The sequence below is a fragment of the Clytia hemisphaerica genome, unplaced genomic scaffold (genome assembly GCF_902728285.1).
Source record: "Clytia hemisphaerica strain Z4C2 unplaced genomic scaffold, Clytia hemisphaerica genome assembly, whole genome shotgun sequence".
In the NCBI taxonomy this organism is placed as follows: domain Eukaryota; kingdom Metazoa; phylum Cnidaria; class Hydrozoa; order Leptothecata; family Clytiidae; genus Clytia; species Clytia hemisphaerica.
In genome coordinates, this window is record NW_027103694.1 from 151894 (window position 1) to 173224 (window position 21331).

Consider the following 21331-nt stretch of genomic DNA (forward strand, 5'->3'; position numbering starts at 1 on the left):
ATTATTCAATTCCAATATACTTGTTACTTGTTATTGTAATTGAATCACAGAGGAAACGAAAAATTTCCTTTGTACGTGCAAGCTCTAAATACAACGCAAGGCCTGGATTACTAACAGCTCTTCGCTAATTCCTTTTAGAACTAACGATAGAATTGCTTTTTCCACCTGAGTGATTTGAGTTGATTGAAATCTGTATTAGATTGCATGTGGTCTTTCATTAATAGTTGGAGAACCTTTCAAGAATTTTCAAAAATTTCCACCCAATACGTCACTTTTTCTATTTTTTAAAGTGAAATTGGTTGTAAAATATTAAAAGCTCTCAGAAAACTCTCCAGTGGTGCATATATCATGAATTTTGGGAATGCTACCCTGATTTCTCGATTGCACTCGAGCAAATAGCTAAACCACTTATTTGTCTGCTGCCCAAAACACAAAAGCAACGTTTTTTTCAAAAATTGAATTTCTTTAATTTGATGAAGGTAATTTTGGTCGTGTTAAAACAAGAAACATATCTTGAGAAATTTTGGCAGTACAAAAGCTGTAAAAAACCGATTAATTTCTTAATTTGTGTGCTGCTTGACGTATGTAATAAGTATTTTTTGTATCGACAGATTTCCTAATACCATCCAAATTCATAGAATATTTGGCTTTGAAATGAACATGGCTAATGGCTAATCCATGCATTTTTATAAATACTAGAAATCTTTAAGGTGTATTTAATCAAGTGGGAACGAGTCTCGTTCGAGACACCCCCTTCTCACAGACTTGGTAGGATTTTTGTCAGCCAGTAAGGGTAAAAATAACGGACTGAAACTCGATGGGGCTTGGGATTTCGATTCTTTTGTTTTTAAGTCAGTGAGGATGGGAAAATGGCATAATTTTTTGCATTGAGGATTGTTTTATTTGATTATTTACATTGGGGGCAATAATCGGAGGATTATTTTCCACCGGGGACGATATTTTGGCTAATTTTTCCAGTGGGAAGGGGTCCCAGCGGGTCTGTTAGAAGGGACACCCCCTTGGGTGTTGTTTGTTTGACCTTTCCGAATCTGGAAAACTGTGTATTGTGGAGCAAGCACATTCAATTTTGACACAATTCATCTACCTCGAGAAAATATGAAACCCTTTAGCACTATTTGATTTTCTTCAAAAAGTCACGCAAGAACCAAATGAAACCTGATCTATGAGCTTTAACAGACCATTTCAACACTCAAAGTTAATAAGGTACCAAGATATGGTATATTTTGAGACTCATAGTATATAGTATAGTGTAGGGGAGGTCACTAACCAATTGTTTATTATATTTGAGATACCTGAACAAATTTAAGGCGACAACAGGATTAAATGCTACGAAGCGAGTTCTCAAAACAAACAGAAATTCCTCAGATAACTTGATTATGATCAGCTCTTAACTGAACAGCAGTGCGTTTGTAATCAATTAGACGTAATTCCTACATAATACCACACAAAATTTGTTAATCAACTTTCGCAGTCATTCATTTATCTTATATGATACACTTTCATAGCTTGAATTTTGCGTGGTTATATTCAAGACCAACTATTCGTCATTCTTGAGAAACTCAAACTCCTACGAATCGGCGAAAAGTGCAGGTCATATGATTTATAGACAATTAGCATCTGGACTTTGTTTTTAATCTTGTCAAGACTTGAAAAATAGCTAGTATGAGATAAGAATCTTCCAAAGGAAGATGATCTTTTAAACCTTGGCAAGCTTAAGTGTTTTTGCATACAGCTTCTTAAGCCTTATCCCACGCACGCATATAAACAGAGGTTGCTAGGGGAAAATGTCATTGACTTTTGACTCCTAAGTATAAAAATAAACAACTTGACTTCTTGATTATTTAAGTGCACTTTGTTATTCTTGTCTGGTGTTTATAAAGTAAATAAAATGTTACAAGATATTCTCACAGGCATAAAAGCCATAAAATAAAGGTATAAAATGTGCAAATATTAAGTTGCAAATTATATGCATGATTTGTATGTATGTCTTTGTGTTCTCATTATGTCAATCATTGTGATAATCTATATAAAGGTCTTAGTATGTTTTTGGTCCTCTTCGTGGGCTACTTGCGCAACGATAAACCATTCATCTCTGGCGTTTCTGTCCAAAACTTGAGGCAAAAAGTATATTCTTCTAGACTCTTTTTATGTCTCTTGATGACCAATATCCCGGGGGGTACTAGGGTTGGCGAATGAGTACCCCCGGGCCAATATCTGTTCCACGATACAAGGAATCGATCTTTCCGCTTTCTCGTTTTTCTCAGTCAAAAACCAGTGTGTCGTAGTCGCCAGTAAAAGTGTTTTGTTTATATAATATCTCTCACATCTTCGGCACACGACCATCTTTCAAAAGCGTTGGTTTATCCACCATAAAAGTTTATTTGAATATTATGGACGTTTGATGGACATTCACTATTAACGCTGGCTCCTGATTTGGCAACTATCCACGATTTAGTTGACAGGAAACCATTCCCACCCTTCATCTTGGTCAGTGATAAATCTCGATCTTGGAATTTGAAAAATCTTGATTCCAAATCCCAATGCCATTCCTTTATCCTTGGATTGATTGTTTGATGGTTTTGCGTTTAATTTGCAGAACGAGATAATTTTCTGTAATACTTGTATGTTCCACTTCTTCTTTGTGTTCTTGGTTTTACCACATTTGGTAGTTTTGCTCATATCAACTTGCATTTTGAAATTTTCCACCACTTTTCACTTTTTTAAGCTCTGTGTCTGATACCGTTGATCGTTGCAAATGAGAGGATTTAATAATTTCATGTTTCTCTTATACTGATTAAACTTGTCAATCAAAGTCTCTAACCGTCGAAAGCGGTTTAATTGGACAAATTGATTTACGAAGGAGAACGTCTAAAAGTCTTTCTCTTTCCTCACAAATATTATCATCGATTTACTCTCCATCCTACAGTTATATCTCTCTGCGGAAGAGTGCAACCAATTACTTTGATCATAAATTGTCAGTAGATACACTCTCTCCACCGGATAGGTATATTGTTCTCTTAGATTTCTTTATCAAACGTCACGCACAGAAGCACTTAGAAATGTCAAGCGACAATTTCCGACTTTCCTCATCCATTAGTAGCATCGACGTACATTCGAAAATTGCTGGTAATCAAATCAGAAAGGATAATTTTCACTCTTGCAAATCGTTCTTCCTTCTTTTGTATTTCAATTATCTATCAATGCTGAGTGAAAGATTGTTGAGAGACACGCTTGTAATGATACATGGGCTATCACGTCACCCTGCAATAAAATTGATCAATTTTTACATAACTCCAACTTTCGCTTTCGCACGACTAGTCTTCGAATTTCACTGCGTCTATACAGAAAGAAAATCCAGAATAGTGCAAGACCTTGGACATAAGTCCCGGGGGGGGCAGCTGGGCAAAAGGACCGACGAATATGTGCGGGTCCTAAGGGTACCTTTTCCAATATGTTTAAAATGCACTGTAAGGGTCGGAAAAACTAGAGATGCACTGTAAGGGTAGAAATTTCAGAAAATTCTTGAAAAATCTAGATATTTTGACCAAAAATGCTAGAATTTTGACCATTTTTTACACGAAAGGGATCGAAAATTTGGGGGAAAATGCACTCTAAGGGTATGATTTTCACTGATTTTTGCTGCACTGTAAGGGTGCAATTTTAAAAGCCAACTTTTGGCCCGCACATACCGTCAGTCCGCAAACCCAGTGCCCCCCCCCCCGGGACATAAGTTCAGGAACCACGCCATGAAATTGAAATGGATGTTTTACTTTGCAAAACAGTGGGGGGTCATGCCCCCCCCCTAGTGGCGTGGGCCCTGAGTTGCCTAGCGAATTTAATACTGTAGAGTTTTTTTTTACTTAAACTTCTATAACTCGAATGTCTCCTTAACTCGAACCAAGGACGTCCCTCCACCTCCTTGCTCGAACAAGTTTTCTCGTCCCTTCAGTTAGAAATGCCTCGTAATAAACCTTATTCCATAACTCGAAATTTCCTTAACTCGAAACAAATTTGTGTTCTCATCCGTGAATATTTGAGTTATGGTGATTCCACTGTATTATTATTTACCTTTTTGGTCATCCCGAACAAGAAAAGGCCATTTTACAGTCGCAAAGCGTAATGGGTAATCAGGACCATTGCGCGCTAATAACGACTTTCTATTGGTCCAATGTTTTGAAAAGATTTTTGCGAAAAACTGTTATCGAGACGCAATCAGTCCTGATTACCCAGTCATTTCGACTGTGAAATGGCCTATGTACTATGTGCTCATATGTTTTATGATTCGAGCTTAATCTTAATTTTACTGAGTAAAGAGTATTTCCAAAATACATTGTGTCCCAAAAAAGGGACAAATTTATATAAAGTAAAATCCTTCAAAGGGTTCAAATTCATTATCTAATTTGGACTTAGAAAATTGAAATATAAGATTACAACTCTCTGCTCAATTAATATATATCCAATTCCCAAAATGTTTGAATGGGTTTTTGAGATTGAAATATTAGTTATAAAATTTTGTATAAAATATGAGGATTTTACTCTATATATGCCAGCGAATTATACCATGAATTTTCGGTCAAAAAATTTTTGGAGTGCTACCTTATCGGCCAAAACTTAGTCGGTCTTATTTATTAGTCGGCCCTAATTTTAGTCACCAAGCCAAAAATTTAGTCACTTAGGGCCGACTAAGTTTTGGCCGCTAAGGTACTACAATTTACTGCTCGTCTAGCAGGAAACCAAGCAATAGCTGTAACACATGGGTGTAATGATTGATGATAGCTCGCCAATTTTATGTGACTAACTTGTAAAAAATGTATTTTCTTGTTTCATCAATATAGAATATTTATTACACTGAGTTCCGCTTCTCGTCAATTTTTCAAGTGTCGCATCAAATTTCAAAGGATCCATCCACTTCAGGTCCACCTGACATTGGTTGTCACATTTGTTGAAAGAATTTATCGCATTTCCTTTCAAAAGCGTCACTTCCTCAAGTCTCCTGTCTAGTAGTCTACCGACTAAACAAAGTATCAAATTTCCTTGAGCTCAACCAGTTGCAATCAAGGCTAAGGATCTAAACAAGTTTTTTGTTGACGGGATCCCAAAAAATGCGTTTGTACTTCGGTGTTAGCAGCACTGTGTGCTCCCACGGACCCCAGGCCAGCTCCACTGGAAAATTTGGCCAAATTTTTCTTTGTGGTGAGGAATTACTTTCCTTAAACTTGACGGGTTTCTTTTGAAAGTGCTAAAGCTAATAGAAATTTATTAAATCCTTAAATATCGCTGTATTTGCTGATGTTACGTTCTTGTTTATGTATCAATGTATCAAGTGGTGTTTGCACCATAAGTAAGAAGTGTCAATAATGACATTTCTGGTTTTCCGGACTTCCATAAATTTTCTCAAGGAAGTTCATATTCAGTTCTCGCTAGTTATGTCATTTCATAAAGCGCATTTATTTATCCGTTAAAACGACCACAAAACCACCTGGAAGATACTAATTGTAATGCTATATAGAACGTTTAGAAGAAAAGAAAGGGATTGTATGAGATTTTGGGTCGACTGACATTTCGCTGTTCCAAACTCTAAACAGCTCTAAAAATTTGAATAAGTTTTGTTAACTTAATATTGATAGGATAGGATCCCCAATAGTTGTTGTAATCCCGCGAGGGGTACTAGGGTTGCGGAATGAGGTGTGCCGCCCGACTTTCGACCCTCCAGATATTCTTAACGGGACTAAAAAGGAGGAATAAAAAGGAAAACTTTTGTGAATTTTACGACCCTTGTTGGGACTAATTTAACCAAATTTTGATCTTTTTAGGGCAAAAAGTTGTTGGTGCAGACTGCCCTTAACATCAAAATAAATTGCTGCTGACTTATTCTTGATAGGTTTAGAATCCCCATATTCTGTTTAATTTTCTTAAGGAAACCCGATCCACCTTCTGTAAGTATTCTATTATAAAGGTACTTATTTATCTGTCAAAACTACCGTAAACCGCCTGGAATATCTTTTATCCTTTACTTAAGTAGATACTAATTGATTATTGAGTAGGACAGCAATCTAGAATAAAGTAATGAGCTTCTTTATTACTGGGGCAGTGAGTAAATTTTGAGTATGTAAATTTTGAACTTGTGAGTATTTCGGGTTGACCAGCTTCAAGTAAATTTTCTGCAGACAACCCTAAAAATTATAATAAATAGCTGAACTTATTTAGGGTAAGACCCCCTAAGAGAAAACTCAGCTGTTCCCCAATTCAGTTAAGTCCTCCCACTGTCCCAGGTCAAAAACAAGATTGTGTTTATTTCCATAGAAACAAAACAACAGTTGTTTTAGAAACATCTCTTTGACGTCCAAAATAGGATGTTTAATGTCCAATCAAAGATACCACATGGGGCAGGTCATAAATTTTGGATAAGATATAAAATAATGTTTAAAAAATTCATCAGTTATTAATTTGTCATCGTTTTATGTTTTAATTGATCAAAAATAGCGATCGAATCGCAAATTCATAATCTACTGAATAACTTCAAAAATAAATTATTCAAAAAGGTCTGGAACAGTTGCAATCTACTTATAAATATTGTGAAAGTGAAAATCACTCTTCATTTCGATTTGTTTGATACATGAATATGTCTGCGAAGATATTAAAAAGATGTTCAAATTAGATTTGTGAGTGTTTCCAGTTTGAAATTTGATCACTGACCTCACTGTATTACTAAGTGTGGAATTATCAAACATGTCAGAGGACGATACCACGCAATCTTCTGGTGACTTACCAACAATTGAAGTGACCACTGAAGAATATGATATTATTGAAGTGTCAGAGCAAGTAGAACTTTCTGAACCAATTGTTATTGAAGATGATATAGAAGTTGACGCAGAGGTTATTGAACAAGTTGATTCAAAAGATTTTAGCCCTGTTACTGTTGTAATTGCACCTCCCAAGAATGAAATTGATGCATCTGATTCTCCTCAGGGAGAGGAAGATGCTCACGAAGCCGAGGAAGAGGAAGATGTTGGAGAAAAAGAAAATGAGAAAGAAGAGGAGGTTGAAACGCAAGAGGAAGAAGCTGTAAAAGCGGAGCCTAATATTGAAGAAGAAGAAGAAGGAGAAGAAAATGATAACGGGGAAAATGTAAATGATGAAACAACTGGAATCGACGATGTGGATATCGATTTGGAGGATGAAGATGATGATCATATCCAACCATCTGCACCATCCATCAGTCTATTGGTGGACCATTCAGTGGATACCATCGTGGAAGATAAAGAAAGTGAAGATGAACAGGAAGAAGTTGCAAAAGAAGGAAAAACCGAAGACATTGAAGATGGAGAAGACAGAAAAGAGATTACTGTTGCTGAGGAAACTCCAAAAGAAGAAGAATCTGGCAAAGATTCTCATGAAGATTCAAAACAACTTGAAGGCTCTGAAAATGTGTCAGATCTTGTTCCAGTCGGAATATCTAGTCCATGTCCTTGTGATGAGGACGACAAAAATGTCGAGGAAGTCGAAGATTCTATAGATGGTGAATGCAGCTATGGCAAAATTCGTCTCTTATTCTTCCGCGAACCAGAAGACGATATTATGAATGTGAAGGTCTTTCGTGTTGATCAAATGCCATCTACTACAGAAGGTGGTTCAAAAGATGTCAGTATCCATCTCTGCCTAAAACCAGCTTCCAAGCAACGATATAAAACAAAGATGAAATCAACATCTAAAGCAAGATTTGACGAAACGTATGAATTTCGAAAAATCAACAATAAAGCAATTGAATCTTCAACATTGAGGATAAGAGCTTATGGTAAATGTAAGAAGATCATTGGTGAAGCTCATATTCCTTTATCAATGGTCAAAGATTTTCAATATCAAGAAGTTTGGTATTACTTCTCACCATTTGACAAAAAGGTATGTTTGATTTTAACACGTACATCTCTCTCTCTTTCTCTTTCTTTTTCGATGGCCAAAATACTAAAAACAAGTTAAAACACCCAGTTTCTTAGGGAATTGCAACTCAAAATCTCAAAAAGCTACAAACATCCGAAGACCTAAAAAATCTTGGATGCTCTTATAATAAAGGGCTAGATTAGGGCCCCTATCCGATTATTAGCGAATGTGAAAATTAGTGAAATGAAAGCTGTCTAAACCCACTACATGATTTGTGGCCTGTGGTTTTGTAGAGGTCTGTGATTTCCACTATGTATAGTAGAGATGGTCACGCGGTAATTGTAATCCTCCTATCATTATATAATTTTGCAATAGTGGATTGATGATAGTATACTTGTACGGTTTTCCAACTGTCTGAGACCCATATACAAAGTCATTATTTATGGTTAAAACTGGATAATCTAGGAGTTAGGTCCTACTTTTCTTTGACATTGTTGAGGCTTTCATCTATATATTTACTAATCCACCAAAATATTTTCTCGTTTTAGAAATCCAAGACGAAGAAAAACAGTGAAGCTCCAGCAGTAGGAAAATGGTATTTTGCAAAGAATGAATGACTTTAGTTATTACCCTATCTAAATCATACAAACAAGACAACGATCCAACGATTTTGGGGAGGTGTAAAGATCCCACACTGATGGATCAGAGTACCTTCAATCATTCTCATACCATTTTGACTTTGGGTCAACCCTGTCATATATTTTGATATATATTGAAGTAGTGCATTTATTCATCCCTATAATAATAAAATACTAAAAATTCATACCAGGAAGAGAATTGCCTTAAAAATCTTTGTTGTGTTGTGTTTCTCTCGACTCTCTTTTAAAGAACAGTAAGAAGGAAAAGGCAAAACCTTCTACACAAAACTTTAGGGTTCTTACTTTTCCCATCTTAAAACACCCCAATGTCAATGTTGGTGCGTCTGACAGTGTGGAGTACCAAGTTGGGTGAAACTTTTTAAATCTCTGAAAATCACTGGGGTGCAAGATTGAGTGGGTTTGTAAATTCTCCTTCATTTTTACTTGGATTAGAAAAATTTTAAGAGCTTTTTGCATGAGTATATAAGTATATCATTTGGATTTGATTTGATCAAATGAATCAATTATTAAGGGGCTATTGAGCAGGGAGAGTATGTTTGTTATATCAAATTTTATAACTTTGGAACGAAAATAAAAGTATTTCCTTTCAGTATCTGCGTAATTGAGAAAACCTCTAAAATTAACGGGACGAGATGGAGTTTTTACAAGCTCTTTTTTGATTTGGTTTGTTGTTAACCAGTAACAAAAATCGCAAAATTGCGACTAAATATTTCCTTAAAAATGAAGGTCATTATTGACATATACTAGCAAGTAGTTGTCGCTAAGAATGCCTCGCAGAGCTTCCTATCGAAATATCCCTAAGTAAGCAAAATTACGCATGTGTAGATTTTAAATTCGTTTTATCGATAAAATTTAAGTTGGAGGAAGAAAGCTTAGTTTCAACTTTACTTTTGAGATGACATGGGATAGACGGTTGCTCACATCTCAAAAAGAGAAGTTATCGCTCACATGTTATCACAGTGAAAACGCCAAAAATTCTGAAATTTATGTGATTCTTATAAAGTAGACTCATCTTTTTCGCCATACTTTGTTTACTTTGTAAGAACTAATTAACGAAAGATATATTGCCTTCAATCAAGAGTTATTGATTTGATTCTTATAAAGAAAATGCTTATAATAAAGACAAACATGCTCATCTTTTTCGCCATCCTTTGTTTACTTTGTAAGAACTAATTTCCGAACGATATATTGCCTTCAATCAAGAGTTATTGATTTGATTCTTATAAAGCAGATGCTTATAATAAAAATAAATATACTTATCTTTTTCGCCATCCTTTGTTTACTTTCTAATAACTAATTACCGAAAGATATATTGCCTTCAATCAAGAGTTATTGATTTGATTCTTATAAAGTAGATGCTTATAATAAAAATAGATATGCTTATCTTTTTCGCCATCCTTTGTTTACTTTCTAATAACTAATTACCGAAAGATATATTGCCTTCAATCAAGAGTTATTGATTTGATTCTTATAAAGTAGATGCTTATAATAAAAATAAATATGCTTATCTTTTTTGCCATCCTTTGTTTACTTTCTAATAACTAATTACCGAAAGATGTATTGCCTTCAATCAAGAGTTATTGGTTTGATTCTTATAAAGTAGATGCTTATAATAAAAACAAATATGCTTATCTTTTTTGCCATCCTTTGTTTACTTTCTAATAACTAATTACCGAAAGATATATTGTCTTCAATCAAGAGTTATTGATTTGATTCTTATAAAGTAGATGCTTATGATAAAAATAGATATGCTTATCTTTTTCGCTGTTGTGGGAACAGCGAATTGAGACGAGTCAGTACGTGACGTGTTTGTAACAGTGCGTTCAAACTAAGAACAAAAGAAAATTCTTTGGTCACAAATCTTATCAAAATTTGTACAAAATCAAATCAAGAATTGTCCTCAATCTGATAAAATAAATATTCACAAATCTCAGTGAAAATAGAAAATATTGTTTGACAAGCCAAATATTCTAAGTCTAGAAAATAGGGCAAAAATATCAAACTTAATAAAATGAAATATTATCTTACCAGCGTGCGACTGCATAAATGCTGTGTGTAAAACGTCTCAAGAACACTACACCACAATTTCAAGGTGACAGTGAAAAGTTATCAATATTGTTCATCAAACATAAAATCAAAGACAAAAAATGTTGACATCGTCAACTCTCAACAACCTTATCTCCAAAGTTGCAAAAAAGATTCTGTTCTAACGCCTACAAAAAATTAATAGCTTTCTCCATCGTATGGTCATTAACTTGATCTCCAAATGAAAGTCATTAAATTTTTATCGAGGCTCTCCCATGGAGAGCAACAAGTTCGTAATTACTTTCCCTTGAGAATTTGGGTTTCATCGATAATTACGTTTACTCACTCGACACTCCCCACCATGAAACAATCAAAGTTCGAAAGGGTGTGTCAAAACAACAACAATTTTCTCAATACATAAGTAACTCTGACATCGTCAGAACCCAGTTGTCGAACATCACCAAATTGAACGAGTGTTGCACATCACGAAATTGAACGAGTGTTGCACATCACGAAATTGAACGAGTGTTGCACATCACGAAATTGAACGAGTGTTGCACATCACGAAATTGAATGAGTGTTGTACATCACGAGATTGAACGAGTGTTGCACATCACGAAATTGAACGAGTGTTGTACATCACGAAATTGAACGAGTGTTGCACATCACGAAATTGAACGAGTGTTGCACATCACGAAATTGAACGAGTGTTGCACATCACGAAATTGAACGAGTGTTGTACATCACGAACGAGTGTTGTACATCACGAAATTGAACGAGTGTTGCACATCACGAAATTGAACGAGTGTTGCACATCACGAAATTGAACGAGTGTTGCACATCACGAAATTGAACGAGTGTTGCACATCACGAAATTGAACGAGTGTTGCACATCACGAAATTGAACGAGTGTTGCACATCACGAAATTGAACGAGTGTTGCACATCACGTATTTGAACGAGTGTTGCACATCACGAAATTGAACGAGTGTTGTACATCACGAAATTGAACGAGTTGATCACCAATGAATCTAAATAAACTCAGCTTCAGAGAAGTTATCATAGGTTCTCAACATAGGGACTTCATGCATAACGTTGGCTTTGCTCAGTCAACGATATTGTAACATCACCGATGTCAAATTTGAATGCCTTGTAACGTCGATGTGAAGCGTCGACGTCATCTTGTAGAAATCACGAACACGAGTAGTATCAGTAGTATGTACAGTAATGAAAATAAGTAATACATCACCTGGAATAGCTGCAACGACGAAATCATCAGTTGCTCCAGTGGAAACGAGAGTCAGCGAGTGCAGCCATTGTACCGAGCTCTTTCATAATGTCAATCTCATCAAACGATCTGATGAGAACGAGTGAACGAATGGCCCGTTTGGTGAGTCGAAATGCTTGTTCCTGATGGTTTTTGTACTTGACAGTTGCTTGTCTGATGACATCATCTTTGCCCTTGTGGACACTGTCAATCATCCCATATTGATAGGTGTTGTTGATGTTGGATTCGTGCTTGAGAAATAGCACGATATCTCCTTTTGATGGTTGTCTGTCTGAAGTGAACCACTTCTCCTGTGACAAAAGCTTGGGTACATGAGTTGACAGCCAAACTTCAAACCATGTGTCGAAACATTGTTGGTTGGCATCCAAGATTTTGTTTGGGTGAATTGTTGTTAGCATCTCTCCTTCAGGGCTTCGCTCATTGTTTCGTCCTAAGCGAAGTCTGTTTGGGGTGAGTAGATCCATCGACTCGAAATCTGAAACTTCATTTCTGATCCCAATAGGTTGATTGTTGATGCAATTGGCAATCTGAGAGGACAAAGTCTCCCATTGAAGCAATGATAAACGTTCATTGGAGATGCTTCGTTCTAATGACTTGTTGATTTCTTGAATTCGTCTTTCCACTTTCCCATGGAAATTATGGCCACCTACTGGACATGAGTTGAATTCGACTTCCACATCTTGATGTAGCTGATTCACAGTATCCTTGAATTTCAGTCTCGTATCTTTGCAACCCTTGAGCAATTGACTTCCTTCGTCACAGTAGAGGGTTTTTGGAAAGCCTGCATCACTGGCGAAACGAATGAAGGCTTGTAAGAAAGCAGGTGTAGAATAATCGTCCATGACTTTAATTGAAGTTGACGAGGTAGTTGAGCAGCAAAATACTACAAGCCAGATTTTGATCGTGGCTCGTTTGTTGTGTGGAGAGAATGCTTTGTATGGACCCGATAGATCAACTTGACACATGTAAAACGCAGGAGCAACAGTGAGTCTTGAGCTTGGAATTGGACCCATAGCAACTTCGATAGTTTTCTTCTCAAGGTACCTGCATCTAGGACACGATCGTTTGATAGCTTTGATGATTGATCTAACTTCCAATATGTAAGCATGTCTGAGTACGGCTCTCAAAGTTGTTTCTATTCCCCGATGAGAAGCATTCTGGTCATTCCAGTGTACGTCATTAACAATGGCGTATGCAACAGGTGAGTGTTTATCAACCAAGGGGACGCAGAAGCTTGTGGATGAGAGATCTTTCATTGCCTTTGTAAATCTTCCGGTAACAGTGATGTCATCACATGTTAAGACTCTTCCGGTGTAAATGAGAACTCCATCTTTCATCCTTGAAATCTTCTCATACTTTTTCTTTGGCAGAAAGTGTTGAATCTCTGCCGTGCATTTCTTGAAGTAGTAAGATTTGGCTTTGTCAGTGTCAGATGTCGATACAACTTTGCACCATGGGTGGGACTTCAGTTTGGAAGGATTAACTTTACGTGAAAGGATCTTGCGGATGAACTTCATAACCATTGTCATTAGCCTGATTACTTTGCTGTACGAGTGTTTGTTTGGATCAATGATATACTGTAAAAAATCGGAGTGTTTCTTAACTTCAGAAGGTACTGATTTGTTACTCAAGAACGTTGATTCCTGAGGATATGTTTCTTTGTTGGCTTCTGTTATCTGGGATGCATCAAGCTTCAAGCTGTTGATTGGAGTGACTGGAAATTCAGATTGATCTTTCGACATCCATTCATATCCGTTAATCCAATCAGAATCCATTGATATATCCTCAATTGAGCATCCTCTTCTGGTTCCCAAGTCAGCAATCATGTTCTTGGATGATACATAGTACCAGTCAGATGGTTGGGAGAAGCGACGAATCTCAATCACTCTGTCCCTAACCCATTGTTTGAGTGGTTTTTTATCATTGCCAATCCAGTGCAGTACAATTTGGCTGTCACAAAGTTTCATAGACGACTTATGAAGATCTCCAAGTGATCTCTTTACGACCTCACTGGTGTGAATGTTGAGTAGAGCTGCAATCATCTCAGCTCTTGGTTGGAAGGTATGATCAGGAAGGATTTTTGACCTGGCAAACAGAAGTTGACAGCAGTAATCACCACTACGCCTTTTGATCCTTGAATAGATGGCTGAGCAGGCAATACTTGAACTGGCATCACCTGTGTCAATCGTTTCAATCGATAATGATTCGGCATCCTCAGGTACAACACATCTCTTGAAGTAAACTGTTTTCATCTCTTGCATCATTTGGAAGTTGTTTATCCAAGTTGGTCTCAGCTCCTTTGGAATAGCATCATCCCAGTCAAGCTTGTGGATGACTAAGTCATGAAGGTCTAATTTGAATCCTGCTGAAATTGGCGTCATCTTTCCAAGAAGGTCGTATATTTCTCCTACCTTGGAGGCACAATGGCGTTTGGTTAATCGTTCTGGAATTGAATTATCACTGACAGGTGGTTTCCTCCCACGTTTGCGTTTGGCAAAATTCAATTCTCCAATGTTCAACAATATCACATCGTCTTTTGGAAACCATTTGAGTCCAGCAACAACCAGTGACTTGCCATCATCAGACAAGTTCTCATTTGGATTCTCACCGGATAAAGTAATGCCTTTCAGTTTGTAACCACCACGATTGACGATTAACTCCATTTCATCAGCTCTTTGACTAGCCATTTCGAGTGAGGCTGCACCACTAATGCAATCATCAACGTATATGTCCTTCTTGATGATTCTACTGGTTTCAGGAAATTCATTTTTCGACATGTCAGCAATCTTTCTAAGCCCATATTCAGCTTGATTCCCACTTGGCTTCACTCCATAAATAAGTGTTTTGATCACCTTTTCGTCAGGGATTTTTGTGGGGTCGAGATTCTCATGCCAGATATATCTTTGCAAGCACCAATCTCTTTGGTCGAGCCGAATGGTATTGTACATTTTGCTGATATCTGAGTGAATACCAACTTGGTGTGTTGACCAACGAATGGCGATCTCCTGCAATTTGTTCAAACCATTCTTTCCTTTAGCGAGAATATCATTAAGACTGTAGCCTGATGATGTAACCATAGATGCATCAAAGACTATACGGCAAGGGGTTGAGATAGATGTGGGTTTCCACACTGCCCTCCACGGGATAAAATTTTGGACAGGATTGTTTCTCAGGTCGACTTGGACATCAGCAGGGAGATTTTTCACATAATCAACGAATCCAAGTTTCTGCAACTTTGCTTCTGATTCTAACACATCCGACTTATCTTGGGCATTCGTGGGATTGTTAAGCTTTTTTATCTGCTGGCTGTATACTTTCAAAGCGACCGATTTATTGGGTGCGAGGCGCTTTACTGGATCGAACATAAACGGTAGCCTGGCAGTGGTCGTGCACGTATTTGTATCAATCGATACGGATGAATTAATTATGGCTTGCTCAGCTTCCTCTTTTATGCTAATAGCCTCAATCGATTCATGGGATTTGCAATCTTTGCAATTTCTGCACGTTGTACAACGATACGTTATCTGTGAACCTGCGTTCTCGGCAGATTCAAAAGATTTCAGAATGTTTGATCGATAAGCTGTATGATCAATCAAAGGAGTGGAATTTTGGATAGTTGGGGATTCCACAATCGAGAGTTCGCGGATACGGGCGAGTTCCGTATAGAAAGTTGCTGACAGATGAGCATCGAAAGTACGCGAAAATGATTCATGTGGACCGCCAAGGACACCGGTGGTTCCATCAGAACTTCTGAAAACTGATTTGAATATGGATAAACCCGTTGGTGATTGGAATATAAGTTTTGGGAAATAGCGAAAGTAGGAAATGCCGATCATCATATCGACTTTGCCACCGGCAGATTTTGGTAATTTTGGGAATATTTTCGCTATTGCGCCCGCTGCATCGAAAAGACTCTTCTCCGCATCACATAGTGAATATCGCGGAAATTCATCGGTCAGTTTCGGTAAGCAGAGTCCGGATAACTGCGCATGTTTCCCGGTAGATAACGGTAATTTAATCCGGTACAAGCCATGATCTGATATTGTTTTTGATCCAGCAAGTCCTCCAACGGAAACAGGAACTTTTGACAGCATTGTAGCACTGGAACCAAGACGATTAACTGCATCCTCGGTAATCAGGAAATCACTGCAGCCTGAATCGAAGAATATGTTGAACAGTTCGCTATGAAGCTTGATCTGTTGGAGCATATAGATTCCACGATCTTTGATATCTTCCTCTGAATCAGCAACGTTTGATTCTACAAAGTTCTGCACAGGAACATTCGGTTGCAGGACATTTTTCTCAGCAACTGGCTGATGGATTTCAGAGGTAAGGATTGCGCTGCTCGCGTGAAATGATAATTTAATTTCTCTGGAAAAGGACGGTAAGCTAGGATTTCTCATGCATTTTGCCTTATATCGTTCCAGTAATTCCTCGTTATCCTTGGAATTTTTATGCTCGTCACAGAGAAAGACGTGCTTCTTTTTGGGATAAGAATTGTCACTGGGCGAAATAATGTCTTTCAAATCGTCGGAAAGATGTAGGAAGGTCACATTTCCACACCTTTTGACAGAGTTGAAAGTTGGTCTTTCAACAAAAATTGGAAAGATGTGCACCTTACCTTTCAACATCTTTCGACCAGATCATCTTCCCATCTTTCCAAAAAAGTTGCAAGACGACCTTCTCAAACTTTCAAACAGGCTGGGAAAATGAAATTCCCAACTTCCTAATATGTTGAAATTTCATATTCTGACATCTTTCGACAGGTTTTAAAGTTGGTCTTTCAACAAGGATTGGGAATTTGTGCACCTTACCTTCCAACATCTTTCGACCAGATCGTCTTCCCAACTTTCCAAAAAAGTTGAAAGACCACATTCTCAAACTTTCAAACAGGCTTGAAAAATTAAATTCCTAACTTCCTAATATGTTGAAATGTCATATTCCGAAACTTTCTAAATATCTTGGAAGATGATTTTTGCTTTTTTCGAAATCTTTCATTAACAAGTCTTCAAAAGTAAACGAGAGATCTTTTAAATAATTTGTGTTTATGTGCGGATAAATTTTTTCTGTGACATTAAAACGAACAATTCATATATTTACAAAGCATAGAAAACAGAAAATATGAAACAAAATAGTACGGTAGTGATGACTTTTTGCTAAAAAATTAAGTAGTCTAAATAAAATAATTCTGAATGACAAATTACACGTTTTGTATAAGAACAATTTTATTAGAACACGAGGCTGAAATTTGGCCAAAACCTAAGAACAATTAAGAGCAATCTGAGCCTCAGCTTTCAGAAATTATCAAGAAAACACTTATTTTAATAGATTTTAACTGATTTTTAAGTAAAGAAACTAAGCGGCTAAGAACATCATAAGAACATTTAAGCCTGGAAAATTGCAAAAATTAAGAACAGCCCAGCCTGAGCAAGAATCTACTGGTTCTTATAAAAAAATGCGTGTAATTTCTATAATTTAATTTCATTTTCAATAATAAAATAACTAATCTAAATTATAAGTTTTTAGAATCTTCGTCCCTATCAAGGAATAGATTGGCCATAGGGCTTCAAAGGACATTAAATGATACATTGAAATTTCTATTCCCGTAAGTGCGAAATCCTCGTTAAATACTTTGGGAATGCTTTCTACAATGGAGATCAATTCTACTAAATTATAGACAATTTTATAAGCATACTGCTAACAAGCATATCCAGACTGATCTCTTGGAAAAAATTAAACATTGCCTATAAAGCATATGCTGAGCCTCAGTTAACAAAGTTTCAGATAATTTAATCTCCTAAATCACAAAAAAAACAAGCATAATGTGTAAATTGCACTATTTAAAATACCCCTTATACATAAGTATAAAAAATTGTGTGATCCCTTTGCGAGTTTGAGAGAGAGAGAGAGACAGAGAGAGAGAGTAAACTTTCAATGTTTGGAAAACTGGAATTGATTCTTCACATCGTCGTCAAAAAGGTTCAACTTATATACCGGGTGTTTCAAAACTATTTCTAATATTTTTTTGATAATTAAAACAAGATTCAATCCGAGTGGTAAGTCAAACTTCCTAGAAAAAAGTCAAAAAGTTTCTTAAATGGGCGGATGGTGGAACAAAATTATCCAACGAAAAATCTACACAGTAAAAGAAGCATAAATCTGAACCAGACCGAAAATTTTTCAACTCCACCTTGTTATTCAGACCCCCACTTTTATTAGATTTTGCAATATTTTATCATAATTTATAATATACTTGGGACCTAGAGTATGAAAATATTACCAAGTTGAAACGAACTACCACATGAAGCATATAAATATCTTGATTGCATGATAGCAACATACATTTTTGTTTTGCAGCATCGTTTTTCAAGTGCATTTCAAAATCAGCCAGTAACTGTCCTTACGTCATGACCCTAATAAAACAAATAGAAATTGAATCAGTATTGAAATCCAGGCATACAAAATGGTGCATAACTAAAAGAGGTTTGTAAAATTGTTGATAAGTTATTTACAGCTTTCAGTAGACTATAGTAAAAAGACCCTTTAGTAAGACAAATTATTCAGATTGTTTCTATTTCTAAAGAGTTCTAAAAAAGGTTACAAAAACCTATTTTCAAAAATATTTTGAACTTAGGTCAAGACTTTGTGTACTGTAACAAAATTTTAGCTTCTTTTGATGTACAATGGAATAGTATCATCAATAGTCTTGTATTACTGGATTATATTACAAAAAATACTTACCGTGTTGTATTTTGTTCCTTGTTCAATGGATAAAATTAATCTATTTTCAATGAAATCCCCAAAACTTCAATGGCTCAATGTCGACGACACACATTCAATGTATCCTATAAACATGAAAGTTTTATGAAAATTTGACACACTGTAAAGCTTGCCACTTCAGAGTTTAAAAAGTAATTTCTCTGTTCTACACATTTATTATAAGCAATCAGGCTGCTAAGGCTTGAGGCCTCAAATTTGTCAATATTTTCCACTATCTCGAAAAGTGACAGCTGTTTTAGATGGTCTAACCATGGCAAACTATAGCCCTTTGACCCAATACACATAAATATGGTATAATATTAGGGGTATTCAAAGCAATTTTTTTAGAAAATGGACCAGAATGCTAAGTAACCCTAGGCCTGACCAGAAAATTGGAGTTGCTTATTAAAAAATGTGTATTTAATCATGTCATCTTTTTCAGTTCCATAGCAAAAACAAAAACGTCAACATTTCTTTGTTTTTAGACTAAAAGGCCTACCTTCAGCTATGTTATCATTTGATATTCCACCTTGAGTTTAATTCAACATCATTTTTTACTTCAACCATGTTATGACAAAATCTTCATTAATTCTAACAGGGAAGTCAGAATAAGAATTTTCCAAAATAAAATGATCTGACAGCTTGCATTCCAACCAACCAACTTTTATTTTATCTCCTGAAAATGGAAAGACAACTAGTTAAAACAAAAGTGACCAGCTCTGGTCCAGGGGGATCAAGCAGTTAGTACAAGACATCATACCAGTTGGTGCCTGGTGGTGTGTTATGTGAATTTGATTTCCTTACAAAAATCTTAAAATAGGTTTGCGGGTTGTCAGAGAAATTTATTATCTAAAATATTTCCTAAAATGTTGTAATCTCATATTGAAAGATGAAAAAATTCAAAGGTTCTAAAGGGACCAGATATTATTTTATCTGATTATATTCTTTTTATCTGTCACTGTAACGGTCGAAAGCCTACTTTCAAGGGTAGTACTAAGTCATAGTTCGGAAGGGGGTCACTACCCCCCCTACCCTAGAGCTACCCCCCCTACCCTAGGTTCTTCCCCCTTTTAAAATTTGATGCTACCCCCCTCAAAATTTTAAAATCCTACCATAATTCTACCGGTGAAAAAGCAAGAACATTCAGTGTAAATAAGCAAATAATTAGGAAATCTGAATTTGGTGGTGTACGCTTTGATCAAAGGTAAAAGTGAACTTCTTTCAGACTGTGTAACCAGAACTGGTATATATACACTAAATTGAACCCCCCCTTTCTGAAAACTTCCCCCTTCTAGAAAAAATTCTCTTACCCCCCCTTTCTGAGATTTTCTGAACATCGCGAACTATGTAAGTGTATACCGTGAGTGGTCCTAAATTTGACAGCCTTGCTTAATTCCAACCCCCCAAATAACGGGTATGAAAAATGTTTGCTTCAGATGCATACGGCCGCACGGGACGCGCCACGCATATACCGCGTGGTATATGTATATTGTTTTCATTTTAGTTTGTATCTTTGAAAGACCACGTCGGATTTAGGCAGGGCTGTCAGATTTAGGACCACTCATGGTATGTGTGATGATGTTACCAGCTTCTTACGAAAATGCATTTAGATGACATGTCTTGTACTAGCTGCTTGACCCCCTACTTGGTTGTTTATCAAGAAGAATTCCTGTATATACATTACACATTATAAACGTCATTATAATAGATAAAAAATTGGTATTAAAATGTCCTTGGTGGAAAACTTTTGAAAAGGAGGCTTTCACCTAGGGGGTACTGATCTAGACAGCCGACAGGGATGTGCCGTTGGAGTTTGAAAAGTGGACCCTATCAGATATGAATTTTCGGCAAAATTGGGACTCTGTCAGAACGAAAAATTGAAAATGTTTCCCATTTTCACCCTGAAAAGTGGCAAAAATTAATAAAAGTAGATGGAAAATTAAAAGATTTTCTGATTTCCAACCTGAAGATTGTCCAAAATAATCAAAAATCTAAATTTTTGGGAAACCTGTCATATACCGTGAAATTGGGCAACTTGGAACTTGCATCAGTGGAGGCTAACATGCATAGCTCTCGAATGATTGACCTGGCTGGTTTGGTCATTAAAATACAACATTAAATCAAAACAAAAATGGTAGAGTACTACTACTAGCAGAGCTGCGTAGTTCATTTGTTTTGAAATTTTTCTGATTTAATTGGTCAGCCCTCTGATGGCTATGGAGCCTAAAAATGTGACCCTGTCACCAGCAGCGAACCATACCCAATTTTGCCTAAGTGCCTCCCTCCCCTTGGCTTGGGAGGCTAATACCCTGAAGTTTTTCAAAAGTAAATTGTTGTGGAAATTCCACATCGTCCACTTGGGGTTAACAGACTATAACTGGAACTGCCCATAGCTTTAAAAAGCTGTGGTGTAGCCATGTGTATGTGTATGTATAGTCATACAGACACATACCACACTTCAATCATACTTTTTGTGTCCAGACTGGACACAAAAAGTATGATTGAAGTGTGGTTGATAATTAGAAATATATAAAAAGGAGCTCACCTTAGCATCTTTTGATTCCCATTTCATATCTTTAGAATAAAGTTTCCATTTGCACTGCATTTTGGCTTTGCTTTGGTTTGCTGTCTTCCTCATCACACACACACACACTGCCTTCCACTCCACAGCTTCCAGTTTCAAAATTACAAAAAGAAGTTTG

General features: G+C 36.5%; 2 protein-coding genes and 1 long non-coding RNA gene across 4 annotated transcripts; 1 reads left to right on the plus strand and 2 right to left on the minus strand.

Moving 5' to 3' along the window:
• The first annotated feature begins 6619 nt into the window (after nt 1–6619).
• LOC136803864 (high mobility group nucleosome-binding domain-containing protein 5-like) lies at nt 6620–8750 on the plus strand. The gene is made up of 2 exons (XM_067060587.1): nt 6620–7920; nt 8448–8750. Exons 1-2 carry the CDS (start codon nt 6751–6753, stop codon nt 8514–8516), a joined length of 1239 nt encoding a protein of 412 aa, XP_066916688.1. The 5' UTR covers nt 6620–6750; the 3' UTR covers nt 8517–8750.
• A 3107-nt stretch (nt 8751–11857) lies between these two features.
• Nucleotides 11858–16501, minus strand: LOC136803892 (uncharacterized). The gene has a single exon (XM_067060618.1). The coding sequence runs from the start codon at nt 16499–16501 to the stop codon at nt 11858–11860; it is 4644 nt and encodes a 1547-aa protein (XP_066916719.1).
• A 1061-nt stretch (nt 16502–17562) lies between these two features.
• Nucleotides 17563–21319, minus strand: LOC136803865 (uncharacterized). Of its 2 annotated transcripts, XR_010846214.1 has the most exons (4): nt 21175–21319; nt 19129–19305; nt 18612–18715; nt 17563–18283 (listed from the first exon to the last, which is right to left on the minus strand). It is a non-coding gene; the product is annotated as an uncharacterized lncRNA (long non-coding RNA). The 2 variants fall into 2 exon arrangements; XR_010846213.1 differs by lacking the exon at nt 21175–21319 and having other exon boundaries at nt 19129–19441.
• Between the last annotated feature and the right edge of the window lie 12 nt (nt 21320–21331).

Bases quoted from the DNA above. Each gene is read 5' to 3' on its own strand.
- LOC136803864 (XM_067060587.1), top strand. From the start codon at position 6,751: ATGTCAGAGGACGATACCACGCAATCTTCTGGTGACTTACCAACAATT. The intron at 7,921-8,447 runs GTATGTTTGATT...TTCTCGTTTTAG, and splicing joins TCTCACCATTTGACAAAAAG to AAATCCAAGACGAAGAAAAA.
- LOC136803892 (XM_067060618.1), bottom strand. From the start codon at position 16,501: ATGTTGAAAGGTAAGGTGCACATCTTTCCAATTTTTGTTGAAAGACCA.